The sequence below is a fragment of the Lasioglossum baleicum genome, chromosome 18, assembly GCF_051020765.1.
Source record: "Lasioglossum baleicum chromosome 18, iyLasBale1, whole genome shotgun sequence".
Classification (NCBI taxonomy): Eukaryota; Metazoa; Arthropoda; class Insecta; order Hymenoptera; family Halictidae; genus Lasioglossum; species Lasioglossum baleicum.
The window spans coordinates 8,891,169-8,907,732 of record NC_134946.1 but is presented as its reverse complement, the minus strand read 5'-3'; the positions used below and the strand labels follow the sequence as shown (position 1 = coordinate 8,907,732).

General features: G+C 37.8%; 1 protein-coding gene across 5 annotated transcripts in view; it reads left to right on the top strand.

The window, feature by feature from the left end:
- LOC143218078 (nephrin) overlaps nt 1-16,564 on the top strand; it is a 314,437-nt gene that overhangs the window by 287,413 nt on the left and 10,460 nt on the right. For all 5 annotated transcript variants that reach the window (XM_076443052.1, XM_076443051.1, XM_076443053.1 and 2 more), the window contains 3 exons: nt 11,931-12,060; nt 15,412-15,617; nt 16,088-16,198. In XM_076443052.1, the coding sequence (XP_076299167.1) occupies nt 11,931-12,060; nt 15,412-15,617; nt 16,088-16,198 (447 nt within the window). The remainder of the gene's footprint in view (nt 1-11,930; nt 12,061-15,411; nt 15,618-16,087; nt 16,199-16,564) is intronic.

Below are 16,564 nucleotides of genomic sequence, written 5' to 3'. Positions count from 1 at the left end.
GATATCGTCGCTTTATGAGAGTTGTAATGCATCGGAAAAGTATTTCAATGTTTGCTTGTTAGATGGGATTACTCGAAGATTCGGTGCTCTGATTGGCCAGCTTTTTGAACATGAGGATTTTACCTCGAAATTCTGATTTGTCGGATCCTGAAAGGTTCGTTGGCTTCTTGGTCCTCCGTGGAAACTTCCACGAGAGTGGTACCTACGCGGAAAATAATTAAAAAGATGGTCGAACTTCAACTTGACCGCAAGTGCCCCGAGTTTGCGACAGTTTATGACCGTATTGTTCTGAAAGTCTGTGATGGAAGCTGGCACGTACGAACGCCAGGTGTACAGCATCAACTCTAGACAGTCTCTCGGAATAGTCTATTGTCTGCACGAACTGCATGTCCAAACGTTTTTCCAGAAATTTGACTACGAGAACAACTTCATTATTTGAACACACTTAGGAAGGATGAACGATTGAATACTACATGTTCATAAGATGTCTAGATTAGAGATGGGATCAAGTACGTACCTCGCAACCAGGTTCGAACTTTGATTGATTGAATTCGAACTCTCTATAAGTACTTCTAAAAACAGAAATAGTACTCCGAAGTATACTCGAACCTATGCCAGACAGTTTCGAACCTTTCACAAGTACTTTGATAAACGGAAATGATACTTGCAAGTATATTCGAATCTTGGTCGAACAGATTCGAAACTTTTATGAATATCGTATACCGGAAATTCTCTGATTTTGTCTAATCATTATTTTTTTACCTTCAAAATCAATTATAGAAATTAGTTTATGCTATCGGCGCGGCGCACAGGTTCGATCCAAAATCAAAACGAAGCAATTCTGCAATTTAAAACATTTTTCTCAACGTTTCGATCCAAGTATGGATCATCTTGAAGAGAATTTTGCGTCTGAAAAATACTGAATATTGTACTGAGTGTCTCATCCACCAAATAAACACTCAGTGTTTTAGAATCGTTGAGTCAAATAATTTGAATGTTAATTTTTACCATAACAAATGGTATATAAGCAAAAGTGTCTGGGTTAGGAAAGGCAGGTTTTCAATTCGTATTTACCGCCAACTATCGATTCAAGAACTTTTCGATCACTGTGTCTGATTGGCTGTTTCTCAATATACGTCGTTCCTTTGTTTTTTCAATTCGATATCAGTTTGTATAAAATGAGTACTATTCAAATATGATCATTGAAACATTATTGCTTTTAAGTAGTAATCGAAACCCATGAAATGAAACTTGGATATTGAAATTGACTCGGATTCGTGAGTACATATTGAACTTGATCCCATACCTAGTCTAGATACTACTCTTAAGAATGTCACTGCAAAATTTCATCCAAATTGGTCCAGTAGTCCCTCAGATATATCCAAAGTACCGATATCGAAAACTTCGTTTCGGGAATAACGCGTGTAAAATTTCAATTATCTGTTACCACTTTGCAGACTGCGTTTTCACTGTTTTCAGAGCTACAAATCCAGCAGTTTTACGAATTTCCAAATAAAACTTTGAGAGAATATTCCATAAGGGCCGTGTTAACAGAATAATCCATTTTTGAAATATTGATTTTTTTATCTCGCCATACGTATGCAGCCCCTCGACTATAATCCGACTGGTTCCCAATTTTTTATAATTATGATTAGACTGCAGATTTTGAAGACATTACAAGAATTTAATCGTTTTCACTAGGAGCTATTTTAACTGGAAAATTAAACATTGCTTCCGATCTAGAATATTTCCATTCCCTATGATTTTTTAAATTTTATGCATATGAAATTGGTTTAATACCTCATACAATGCCTAAATGTTTAGTAATTGATTAGATATCGATATATTTAATAATGTAAACAATATTTTGATTAATGGTACAGCAATTTTTATGAATCGCTGATGTTCATACAAATCGGCGCGAAACTGAATTTAAATGCGATAGCTCGAGGATTGGCGGTTGAATGAAGGTCGTTCAAACAATGGGCGATATATTATGCGGTTGTACAAACACGGTTGTATCGCGTTTGATTATCAGCGCGCGCGAAAAGTGTTTGTGCCATAAACATTCGAGTGTCAGTGTTCCTCTTTTGATTTTCGAGCACGAGGTACACACTATCATAAATACAATATTCCGCGTCGATGGCTCGTGGAAATGTTTGCTGTTTGGACCCATTAATGGCTGTAACGTTGATCTACTCGTTTGCGGGACACGCTCGCAAATTCGTATTTAAATTTTATTATTTTCATATTTATTCAGACTCGTAGATCGGCGATTGTTAGCTCGAAAGCATTATGGTCGCCGGTGTCTTGTTCGGAAAGTGAGTCCCTATATACAGAATACCCGGGAACTTTTCACGTTGTATACGAGAATCCGGAAGTACTCGGCGACTACCAACAATGCTTTCTTTAGAACGCGTCTGACATTGCTTTGTCTTCTGTATTTACGGCCGACCTAGTGCTCTATCGATTCTCACCGATCGATATTCCCTTTATCAAATTTTTAAGCGGCTCTTGCTCCGAACCCTGCACTTGATAATACGATTCACACCTATCGGAACGCGATCTGTGTATTTGGTTGTTGCACGCGAAACGCTCGACTTTTAACAGTTTTATCATCTTAACAATCATTCGATACTGATCGAGACGAACACCATCGCAGAATTTATTTGTCACCTTTCTCTGATTGAAACGAGTCCAAACTCGACGCAATTCGGGGCACATTTGTTTGTTTAATCCACGATTTAGTAGAACCTCGATTATCCGAACCAATGAATATGAATTCTCCATTATTCTAATACACTTTTTAGTTCGATCTGCACGGATTCCTGTACAGCAAGATTCATTGTAAGTCCTATTATTCCAACACTCCCGTACCAATGATTAGTTCGGATGATGGAGGTTCCACTGTATCGTGGATTAAACAAGTAAATACGATGCGAATGGTATCGTGTTTGGACTCATTCTAATCGTAAAAGTGTGGCAAATATGTATCTGCCAACACATTATTTATTTATTGCCAATATTATTTTCATTTAAAAAATCATTAATATCGAGACATTACTGTAATGTTATTAGTTGTACCAAATAACTGTTGATTGAAGAGTGAATCTCATGTCGACATTGTTATAAAACTCTATCGTATCGCAAAAAAAATTCTGGTTAACGGTAAAACGATTCCAAGAGGTCTGACACAATGCGTACACATTCATAACTTTCGACTCTAGATTAGGTTTAATCGGAGCTTCCTCGGCAAGCAAGAACCGACAGCAGGTTAGGGGATCGTCTGGCGGTTAGGCTCCAAACCGCCGATGATTTATAACCTTCTGTCACAAGCCCTGTATTTAACGAACAACGCACATGCGGCCGTTCCGAGCCGAATCGATCATTTTTCTACACGTTTCTCGGATTCTGTTCAAATTGAAATCTGCTGTACACGCGACAACAGGGTACCTCCAACCCCTCTACATTTATTTAAAAAATATAGACCCCCCAAATTTTGTATTTTCACGTAAAACATTTTCCTAGTTTACTGTTGTAGGCTACAGCTTTAAATAAAATGGCGTGTAAGAAAAACATGAAGCTCTGTAGAAAATGCAGAATTTCGTGAATTTATTCCGGTACGGTTGAGGGTTGAAGCCGCTAATTTTGAGGGTGAGTGCAGCTGAATCGATGATGGAGTATATTCGAAAGTTCAATTTGTAAGATTAAAACGATGAGGAAAGTTTTTATGGACCCGGGTCGATGAGGTTAAATTTTTTAGTTTCGAACCGTTTTGAGTGGCACGGAGAGAGTACCGGAAACGGCTGTAGAATGGAAACCACGTAACAACGGCTATGCTCCTTGACTCACTAGCCTACTTTGACCCACTGCCTTATTACTATTTCGTCACTCACTAATACAAAGACGGTCAATGTGGAAATCCGCTGGGAAACCTATAATGAAATACTTTTCCTGTCATTTTATTACGTAATCATTAGAGGTATTGCTGTGGGACTTCAACGTGCCATTTTGTTCATGCTTTGACAAGATGCACCAATTTTTACATAATGAACAGTTTAAGTCTGTACTTTTTACAAGAAGTTAATTGTAGTGTATGTGCTGAGGGGGTAATTCAGCAAAAATGCAAGTTACAGTAGGCCTACTTTGGGAATTTGTTTGGGTACTATAAACTCTATTATTGTAGGACTTGAATGCGCCATTTTGTTAGTGCTTCGACAAGGTACACAAATTTTTGCGCAACGAAAAAATCAAAATTCCTTTTTTCACAAGCGATTGAGTGCAGTTATGTGTTGAGGGGTAGTCCAGCAAAAATGCAAGGCATTCTAGGTCAGCTTTGACGATTTTTTACGTGGAAAGCATGACACCTATTATTGTGGAACTTTAACCTTCCACTTTGTTCATGCTTTGACATAAGATACACCAATTCTTACATAATAAACAAATTAAAACTGTACTTTTTACAAGAGGTTAAATACATTTATGTGCTGAGGGGGGTAGTTCAGCAAAAATGCAAGATACAGTAAGGCTTCTTTGGGAATTTTTTACGAAGCAGCTATAAAATCTATTACGATGGGACTTTAATGCGTCGTCTCATTAATATTTTGACAAAATACACAAACCTTTACGGAACGAAATAATCAAAATTGCGTTTTTCACAGGTCATGAAGTGTAGTTATGTGATAAGGGGTAGCAAAAATGCATGATATTCATTCATACAGTAAAGTCGCGATATTTATCCCTGAGAGACTCCACGAAAATTCTCCCTTGCCAACCCACTCCACTGAGGGGCAACGCCGCAGGGGCCGTAAAGCTCTTAAAGATGCCGCGTAATCTGATCTCAGCTCGGGTATATCAGTGTGAACCACTACTAATCCAATTACAAAACTTCTTTATTTTCCATTATTTTTTTATGGGACTTTCACCAACTTATTTATGGCATTTTTCTGATTAAAATGACACTAAACACGATATAATTTCAATCGTATTTAGTGGTTTAATTGATGGTATGGAATAACTAAGTTGTGCTTCACATAAATATGTGGCAAATTGTATCTTGTTTGGCGCTATTTTAATCAGAAAAATGCCAGAAATAAGTTGGTGAAAGTCCCATTAAAAATAAGGAAAAATAAAGAAGTTTTGTAATTGGATTAATAGTGGTTCAGACCGATACGCTTGGGCCGCGCGATCCGTGTTTACATGCTGTCCTTTTCTACCTTCGGCTTCCTTTGTACTTTCGGCGCGGTAGACGCAGTCATAAAAAATAATGTCCCTACACGATATTTCTCCGTGCAGAACACAGCCGTTTGCAAAATAACGCGGCTTTAATGTACTTTCACGATTTTTTGGTCTGAGACTACAAACGCTACGATTATGAGACTTGAACGTGTCATTTTGTTTTTGTGCGTGGATAATATCTGCAGACTTTTACGTAACGGAACAATCAAAACTGTGCTGGTTACGGACGTGGCAATCAACTATTGAAACATTTTTGCCATGTTCTCGGCGGTGATGAGACCGCCTTTCAATTCCAAATGTAATTTTCGCAATGACGAGGAAACCTAACGGGGGCCAGTAGAGATAGACCAGTAACTTAAGTGGTGTAGTAGCGGTCCTCGATGGTTTTGAGCGGCGAGTTCAGTTGGAACGGACTTTAGTTCCGTATCCGTGGTTCGGGACACTAGGCGTGTCACACGTATTTTCCAGCGACCCTTACAATGCTGATCCTAGTATTCGAAGTTCTTCTATATCGTGCAGCCTCTGCACTTTGCCTGCGCCATTTCTCTATACCCTTACCAACCCCCGCAATAGTCGTTCAATAATCGTTTTCGCATCGAGTTTTTGACAAATGTCGCGATTTTTAAACACACTCGAGGCCGATATAAAAAATTCAGAACAGCAACTCCCGTCAGACCGTTAATAAATATCCATTTCGCAAATGAAAGCGTAAAAATTAAAGCTCGCATTGTTTGCTCCGCGGAATTTATGATCACACCGCCGCAGCGCAGCGCACGATGGGAAAAAATTATTTTCGAGAGCGGGGAAATACACGGGGGTATAAAAATTTCGTAACGAGGCGAATTAGTTTAGCAAAACTGCGGGAACAAAATTTCGGTCGACGCAACGCGGTGTTTCGAGCAAGTGTTCGCGTTCGTTGAAGTAATACAGGATGTCCCAAAAATGTTGTACGGTGGAGTGGTGTAGGTCCGCCCTAGTTTTTGCAAAGTTGGACTTTAAACTGATGTTATTTTCAGTCTGGTATGTAAAAACATAACGTTCTTGGTATCAAACTCTTGCCACAGTTATCACTAATGAATTAGTATCATGTAGGATGATACTACTTTTGCTTGAAAATTACCATTTTGATAGGATACGTGTAGTAATACTCACGGGGCAAGATCATCTTAGCGTTTTTCTCAATAAATTTTAAAAAACACAATAAAAACGGTTTATTTAATGTAAACCTACATCAATATTTGTTGTACTTACCTAAAATAACAACACAGAATATATTAATAACTTGTAAACTATTGCACGTTCAGGGTCACCTCAAAGTTGTACGTGTATTTCGCACGTGACTGTTTGGCATTGGTTGATTTAAGCGAGGAAAACACCTTTATTCTTGGATGACATCTATGTAGAATAGTTTATACTAACTTATACTACATTAATAAATACAAGCTAGAGAAATTTCGTTCATATTATAATAAAAATAACCAATTAACGGACTTACCCCATTCCACCTTACTTGAAACGGGTAATTCCCGAGGTTATTTCAAGTAACTTTTTCCTTTGCGAGAATGTTGTCCGCGATTTTGTTAAGGAGTTATTAACGAAAAACACGGACCAATCACAGCGCGGCTACAGCTGACTATGGTAGCCCATGGTAACCGCACTCTGATTGGTCCGTGTTTTTCGTGGATAACTCGTTAACATAGCTGCGGACAACATTTTCGCAAAGGAAAAAGTTACTTGAAATGTCCTCGGGATTCAGTCCTTTCAAGGAAGCAGAACAATTTTGGCCGATCCTGTAAAACCCGGCGGCAAAGTACTCGACGACGACCCAGATCAGCTTTAATTGGTCGAGACAGCTATCAGCCGATGGAAGATCCAATTTCTAGACCCGATTTAGCTCTATCCGGTTGGCCGATCTCCCAGACTGCATTTTTGCATCGCGTCTCCCCGAACGTGTTTCTTTTGTGATCCGACAAAAAGAGAGGAACATTAAATTCCCGGTTCGGACGAGTCGAGTTATTGTCGCACTTTTGCAGAGGTACAAGTTTTAATTACGCAAGTTTTAATCCACCTTTCTGTTTCCTATCAACTGTCCAAAGGACCGCGAACTTTCTACTTTTTCCGTTCGGTTCGAAACCAAAAAAAAAAAAGAGAGAATTGTATTATAAATAGTATCAGAACCGAATGACGCTGTTTGAACTGCTGCGAGAAAGAACTCGCAGTTCGTGTCGGCGCAGCTTTCGAGTCGATAAATCCGAAGGAATTATTTTCGCAGCGGTTGGTCGACAACTTATCGATGCATATTCATTGCCATTTGCATAGGGCCGTCTTCGGGGATCAGGCGGAATGGTCTCCCCAGACCGAATGCGACTGCGACAGCTTTCCTCCCCCGAATCTATCATACTCTGCCAGAATAATTAACACGGTCGCACGCTTCCACAATAATTACTCTAAACAACAGGCTACGGCGGACGCAAACCGCGATTTTTCACCGATTCTCTGCTGCAGAGGAATTTTTCTAATGGTACAAGTAGGATATACAGTGAGAGTCAAAAATTAATATACACTCCATATCCATTCTACATTATATTTACACAGATCTACAAAACGTATTTTTTAAATTTTCAATATAGTCCCACATAAAAAGGTTGTAAAACATTTCTTTTCACATACTGTGGTAAACTAATTGCTCTAGCTTCCCAAAAAAATGTTCAAATCGTATAGTACGATATTAGAAAAGTTCTCCTTGTTTTTAGAGTGTCCGAATATTAATTCGGGTCACTGTATATGTAATGTATAATGTTCCCCCGAAAGTATCCTCATACTTCATTATAAAATTTAACTTAATCAGTCGATTTGCTTATAAAATCGGTTACTAAAATTAAATTCAACGATGAACTAATTACATGCTTGAAGTTACATAAAAATGATGATTCTTACGGTTTCTTTTGATATCTTAAGTCCGTTACGAGAGAAAGTCCTTTCGGACCGAATCGAATCTCGCAAAGAAGCATTTCCTCCGGAAAAATATGATCAGGAGTTGATTAAAATTTCCTCATCATTGTTTGCCTTTTTTCGAAGGGGCACGATCGCCGCCTCGAGAAACTATTTCAAGAAAATTAACGAGGGTATAAAGGGATCGTAGACGGTAAAAACTGGAAGGCAAAATTAAAGTGCCATGGATCCATGCATGCCAGGTGTTCAGAACGATTAAATCCAGATAAACGATTCAGCCGTCGTTCAGAACGACAGGAAGATTTATCAGTTCTTCCTCGGGATCCATTTCCCATAAAGAGAAGTCTATCTACGAGGGACTTTGTTTTTCCACCGTCTATCGTCGCGCCTTTTCTTATGGATTTCCGTTTGTAATCATTTTAATGCGGACTCGCAGATTTCGAATCGCCGCAACCTTGCAAAAAGATTCTCCCATAAACATGATGTTCTCGCGAGTTTCACCTAAAATCTAAATGTACAATCTGTCACTGGGAAGAATTGCATAATCTAATACAGTATAATAAACCAAAGAAAATGATTCTTAATCCATTTCTAGGTGGAATTTTGCGAAAGTGGATCTTTTAACTCGTTTAAAAATAGATTCACCACTTTAAACTAACAATTTCACTTTAAAATGAACCTCTCTAAAATTCTTTTGACGCTTCTGTCGCATTATAATTTGTGCTCAATTTTAATTTCAGTTTAATTTGCATAAACATTCATAATTTTACAAATCTATGATTTTTAGTGACTCAGTTTCTCATTTGATTGATAAATTTATAAAGTACGTATAAAAGAAATAATCGTTTCACCTAACTCGCAGTAAAAGAACAGAGAATTATATTTTACATGACAACCCCCGCTTTAAAATACAATCTACCAGCTCGAAAAAATTAAAAGAAATAATCGCTTGGTTGAACTCGTAACGAAACAAGAGCAAATTATACTTCACATAAAGTCTACATCAAAGTAAAGTCTACTACTATAGAAAATTAGAAGAAATTACACTTAACGTCGCAATGGAATAAAAGAAAATTACTTTTAATTCGTTTCTACATTGTATTCAGCAAAAGCCAGTTTTAAAATCCATTTGAAATCAATTTGACGCCTTTGTATTAACAATTCCAGTTATTTTACAATACAAGAGAGATTATTTCGTACTCTTTCTAACTCTTCAAGTAACAAATGCATAAAAATGTAAAAATTCATCACCAGACATTTATATTTCAAACATCTTACTGTATTATTTCCAGCTCTTTAAAATTCTCTCTCCTGTGTCTGACAATACAGGCAATTTTTATTTAAAAAAATATTTAAAGTGTCAGTAAAAATTGTTTATTTGTCTTATAAGACTGTTAACTACACGTTAAATGTGACATTACAGTTCGAAGAATTTAGTGGACACGTGTTGCAATGCACATGCTGTTCAAATGAAGTGAAAGTGCAGCTGATTGGAGTCGAAGCAATGCAACTGACTTTCTGAGGCAGCTTCGGGCTCTAATCAATCCGTCGTTGCCTTAGATATATCGAGTTCGTTCTAATTTATTGCCTATACACTCGCGAGGGTGTTTACCGATTATAATGGATATTCCCGTTGACGTCAGCAGCGATATCATCGGCCACGAGCTTCCGGGCATCCTGTTACGAAGGTTTATTAAGCTGGAAACGCCGGTTGATGGGATTATCCGTACTGCGTGAGATTGAATAAAGTGACGTAACTGCGATCTCAAGACCGGTTATTATACTTCTTCCCTCCTTCTCCACACCGTGATGACTTCCTCCCTCGACGCTGTCAATCAACCATAACGCCTCGAATTTTATTGATACATTCGATTTTTCTGTCACGTACAATTTCACGGGGATCGGATCTTCAACTTCGAAAATTTATTACACTTCAACTGTGAGAGCTACGTCAACATTTTCAACTGCAAATCATTCTTTGGACTCTTATTGAATTAACAAAAATAGAAAAGTCATGATATTAATTTAGGTGTGTAAAGTTGGGAGGTTACTTCACAAAGGTCCTCTACTCGGAGCTGAGGATTGTAAGAAATTGATGCAGCGAATTTCTTTTTAAGAAAATCTGCGAATCTATAAGAACGAATTCTTTTGCGTTTGGAAGATCCTACTTTTGGACAGATCTCAGATTTTTTCCGTCAGAAAATATTGATCAGTATGAAAGGTATAATCATTTTTCACAGGTCGTGTTGGCAACTATTCATACTTCAAGCCTAAATTGATGTAATAATATTTTTTCGTATAGAAAGATTTTCCGATCTTTCAAAATGAAACTTTCTGTATTCGAAAGATCGTGCTTTGGGGTAACTGTCAGATTTTTCCCGTCGGAAAATGTTGATTAATGTAAAAGATGTAATCTTTTTTCCCGAGAACTTCTCGCACTTATATAAAGAAGGTCGATCAATTCTCTTAGTTTTAAAAATAGATTCTAATTCAACTATAAGAGCGCGACACATATTTTTGGCTGTAATTAATTCCTCGGACTGTCCGATGATTAATAAAAATACGAAAGTGGCATGTGGTGATAATAGTATAGTTGTAGAGTTAGTTACAGCGCAAGTCGAATATTAATACGGAGACAAGCGGGAGGAAACGGAAGTTCTGATGCTTACAGTGGACAGTTTTGCCATACTTCTCCCATGCCGAGCAAGGTTATTGGATTCCAATTAATGACTTTTGCAAAACGCCTCGGGGCTCTCAGCCGAAACTAATTTCAAAGTACGAGGATAGTTAAGGCTTTACCGGTCAAGAAAGATAAACCCCGCCGGACATTGCCGAAGGATCATTGTCCAGGAATGGCTTAACGATTGCTTGTTTAAGCGGGGTGCCACTGGGTGCCACCTGGTACTCTGAGATTAAGCTTTACGACTTTTATTTATCCTTTATGTCATTAAATTTTATTATTGAGTACGCACTAGAATATTTTAAATATCGTTTGAATCGTGGCTTCCTGAGAAATTACATGTATGCTTAGGTTAGACTCTGTTCTCGAACTAGAAATCATTTTGAATTGCATTTGCGTGAGCTGTTTATATTTTTCCTATTTTCTTCTGTATTTATACATTCTTCGAAAGTACCAAAAAATATATTTATTTATTGGCATAGAGGATTAATACTGTATAATACATAAATCTTACTTTAGATTAATGTCTAGGCTGTTTCTATCACAATTTTATTCATTCATGGCTCTCTGGGAAATGAACAATTCAGGAAGGGGGATACAAATTTCCCAAATACTGAAATACAAATTACTAAAATTGTTAAGTAAAATTGTCACTTTGGCTTCGATCATGAATAAATACAAACTGACAGTGTCTTTTGCAAATATTATGTCAGCTAATTGAGGAGCATCGATGAAGGAAGGAATCATTGGAAACCGACGGAAAGCGGAGGGTATATTACCGTAATGAAAACATTTCACTCATTAACGAGAGAGCACACGGTTATATTACTGGAAGAGTGATGGGAGGATTCGTTTGACGAGAAAACTCAATCCACAGGGTATGAATTAGCGTGTCTGCCTTTAGCGAATCCGCCTGAAGATACGTCGCGTCAGCGGCTGCTGCACTACCCGAATAATTACATTTTAATATATTTGCTCTTTGACGTCGAACGGGAACTAGCAACCAAATTATCCTGTTTTCTATGTCATAGTTCTCATGGAAAATTGTTTTCTGTTGCAGGACCAGCTGTCGCAGCCAGGGCTGTGGTCCAAGGCACTGCTGAACTACCTTGCGACATCAAGCCACCCAGAGACAATGACTCCGCCATCTTGGTCGTGTGGTACAAGAGCGACATCACGCCTATTTATAGGTAATCTGGATTTTTTTAGACATTTTCCTACATTGTTGTTATTAAGGTATTTATGATATTACGTTAATCCTCTTACATTAGCATTTGTGGTGATCTTTGAATCGTTATAACTTCCACAATTTTCAAGACATCTTAAAAATTTTTAAGCTAGATATTTCTTAAAGAACCGTAGAATATTTACAATAAAGCAGAAAGTAGATTTTTTGTTGTTCCCATTCATGTTTTTATAACATTTCACATCGTTTCAATATAAACCCCATGCTTTAGCGTTTGGGTTGTAAGAAAATGTTTATAACTTCAACAATTTTCAAGGTATCTCCAAAATTGTTGGGCCAAAAATTGAAAAAAGAAGGAAACCCCGTGTTTGATTATTTCCATGGACTATAGCACGTTAAAGACCGCCGCACGCGGTTTAAACGCGCGTTCATACAACACGCACGGAGCACGGCAGTTAATTGAAAAGCATTTAACGCATTCGGATATTTCGCACGCGTCGCGCCAAGCTCCGCGTTTTCGAGCCCGATAAATATGTTCACCGACGATTATGGAAATTGCTTAAGTAGCACACAATATTTTTTCGCTTCTGAATAACTCCCCTTTGAAATTTCGCAAATCGAGTTACGCTCAGCGGCGTTTCGGCTACGGACGTGTCTATGAATGCCTCGGAGCGATCGAGTTTTCAACAATTGCACAAGTGGCCGCAGCGTTACAAACTATTGCCTTATTGTTCCTTTCAACGAGCTGGCGAGTTAATGTTCTGCGAACGCACAGTCAGAGTCGTGTCAGATGAGGTGAGGGAACACGAATTGAGGGGAAGAGATTACCCTCTCTCTGACGGTACCAGATTGGTCACGTGACCGGACTGCGGCGGAAGTGTGGGGAGAGTAGCGTCGTAGAAGGGGAAGGTAGAGTGGGAACACAAGTCTTAATCTGGCGACTCCGTGCATAGTGTATACATATGAATGCCTTCGCTGCTAAACCAACAAATATTTTAGCCGGATTAAGCAAGTTCCTCGGTTACCAGGGATATCCTGAAACTATTGACTTCCGGCTCTGTCCCTGTCGGTATCGATATTCGATCTACACTTCTGCCGGACTTGTCGGATTGACTTCCTCCGCCTCGGAACCGACCGGGTGAAGATAAGACCAGCTCCTCGACCATGAGCTCTGATCAGCCCGGCACTGATTCCGCCGATTTAAACACTGCGTATTCTTCAATCGGAACGACCTTATCGACGACTCTCTGTGAAATTTCTAGCACGAAGATGGCACGAAGTTGACGTGCGGATTTAAAAAGAACCCAAGACAGGAACAAAGTCGCCAGATTAAGACTTGTGTCCCCCACTCCCTTTTTACCCTGTCAGTCTCTGTCGAGCATGTGACAATGTCACGTGACTATTCCGGCACTGGCAGAGAGAGGGTAACTGTAACTGTTTCCCCTCATCTGGCGACTCTGGACAGGAAGATCAAAGAAACTGATAGGAAGTCGACAACATAATCAATACATTGAAAATGATAAATTACGAACAATGGGAGGACGCGCGAAAACAAAACAATTATATACTATTATATAATTATATACTAGGGAATGGAATACGATGAATTTCACCAGAAGCATTATGACACATTTTAGGATTGTCAGTGAATAAACAGAAAAACAACAAAAAAATAAGCAAAAGAAATATACAGGTTTAATTGGCGGAAAAGTGTGAAAAAGTACACATTCAAGAATTTTTTTTTTAAGAAAGTTTGTTTGTCTTTCGCAATGAAAATTTTCGCATTTAAAAGATCATACTTTGGACCAGTATTTCAAATTTTTTTTATCAAAGCTAATGAATAATATCTTTTTTCGTCAATGATACCGCCATTTTTCCAGAGGCTCTTCTCCCAATTATAATATCGAATTTGTATCGTTTTGAAATAAATTGTTACGGGCATTTTTCATCCAATCAATCCTTTTGCGTTTAAAAGATCATACTTTGGACCAGCAGTGTCAATTTTTTTTCATCACAAAACATGAATAATTGTCAAAGATATCGCAATTTGTCCGCGGGCTCTTTTCTCAATTACTTCGAATTCGAATCGTTTTTAAAATGAATTGTTAGTCATTTTTTAAAGGCATGTTATAAATTGTTTGCAATCAATCTTTGTGCATTCGAACGATCATAATTTGGACCAACAGTCACAGCGATTTTGTCGAAAAACATTAAACATCGTCGAAGCTACAACCACTTTTTCAACGGTTTAAATTCAGAATTCCAAGTATTTTTGCAGGAGAGATCAACACAGCGATCTGATAGATATATTGGGAACATGCTTCCGCGAAAAACAAATTCAAACTTTCACGTTCTTTCCGGTTACAGTGTCAATGCTCTGACTGAACTCGGCTCAGTAGATGTTAATCGGATTAACTTGAAACTTTCAGGACGTCTTCTCGAGAGATGATATCTTTAAAGGAACTGCAAGGATCTGAAGATCAAATTTTTAAGAAAATCCTGGCACAAAATTACGCCTCGTAAACGAAAAAATAGAACTTTTGAGGGCGAAATCGGCCTAGATCGATCTTTATTCTAGCTTTTTTAACTACTCAACAACCCCATTTTTGTAATATTGAGAAATGAGAACGCGCATCCTGCACCCTTGCAATCCTGGAAAAAAGAGTCTGTTCCCTTAAAGGTATAAATTCAATTGACTTTGAAATTGAAATAATTGGAACCGGAATTTGAAGTTGAAACATCGTACATGATTTCTACGGAATACTGAAATAGTTGAATGTTAAAGTAGTAGTTTTAATTGAAATTTGAAACAATTTTGATCTTCAGTTAATACTGTGTATTAGAAAATAGTCTTACGTACAAAATTTATTCATTTAGAAATCTTGCATAATTGAATTATGGAAGAATTGCTATTGAATTTTGGAATAGATGAAAGTGAAATGTGAAATAACTCAAAGCAGAATATGGATATGAAATAATTGAAAGTGGAATTGAAATCGTAGAGATTGAAATGCGCACTTGAACTATGAATTCAAAGTAATTGCGATTGAAATATGGGTTTGTAATAGTTGAAATTGGAATACGGATTGGTAATAATTGAAACCAAAACACGAATAGGAAATTATTTAAAGCAAAATGAATGTATTCGAATTAGCATTCAGTTTTACAAAACACTCCTACACATAAAATTAACTCGCCTAAACTGATATGATTATTTAACTAAATTCCATTTTTACCGTTAGATATCTGTTACGATCGATCCCATTAGTTCCATTTATCGAGAAGGTTTCTGTGATGGTCTCTTATTAAATATGCAACTGAAATTAATGAAGGATCCGGAAATACTTTGTTCCAGTTACGACATGAGGGGCAAACACTCGGAGGCCTCCCATTGGAACGATAAGGATCACCTGAACGACCGGGCATTTTTCAGAACGGTCACGGAACCAGCCACCTTAAATATAAATCACATCCAGGAGCGAGACGAGGGCGAATACAGGTGTCGTGTGGACTTTTCCAAAAGCCCTACCAGAAACTCCAGAATCCATCTCACGGTGATAGGTTCGTAGACGACATTCTCTTATCAATAATAAATAATCAAACTCGAAACAAATTTGTACAACCACATAATGTATTGCCTATAGACTTGTTTAAGAGATAAATTTTTCAGAAAATATTTCTTAATTAACGTATAATAAGATGTACATATTTATTTTTCCAAGAAACATAACTTTCCATTTTTTAAAACATTGCTAATCCTCTTATCAACCATGCAGTGGGTGTACAAAGTATTCGTACACCTTTTAAAAACTAATAACTTCTTTATAATTGTACCAAACGACCTGATTTTTTTCTAATCAATTAGAAACATTGGTTTACGAAATGATATGCAAAAGAGATTTTCCAAAAATTATAATTTACAAGGTTACACGCAAAAATAAAAAAGCATTTTTACAACTTTTTTTATTTGGACCATTAATGGGAATTTAAAATATATGTTTAAAATACATGAATCTCTTCTTGTTCTCCAGTGCCACCACAGAAGCCAAACATAATCAACGAGCGCGGTAACACAGTGACAACAGTAGCAGGACCATACGAAGAAGGCGGAGACATGAAACTACAATGTCTCGTCACCGGAGGTGAGTATTTCATCGTTTTTCATCTCGAAAACTTTCTTCTCACGCGACCATGTTTTCCTTTTTTATCCTCCCGATGATCGTAATCGCCTGATGTTTAGTACACACCGATAAATTTCGCCTGTTCAAACAGTCGGTAATGGTTTGCAAACACTAGTCTTTCCAATCCGTCCGATCTCTCCGGCTCGAAACAACATGGACACTGTGATAGTACTTTTTCTGTAGCGCGTTGGTATCCTCCGACAATTGTTGACACAGTCCACAATCAAACTAAAAAGCCTTAGGATTCCTCCATCACCGCTATTCCTCGATTAATTCCTAAACACACACGTTTACCGATGTGTCGTGCCAAGCAGATCGCTTTTTCCA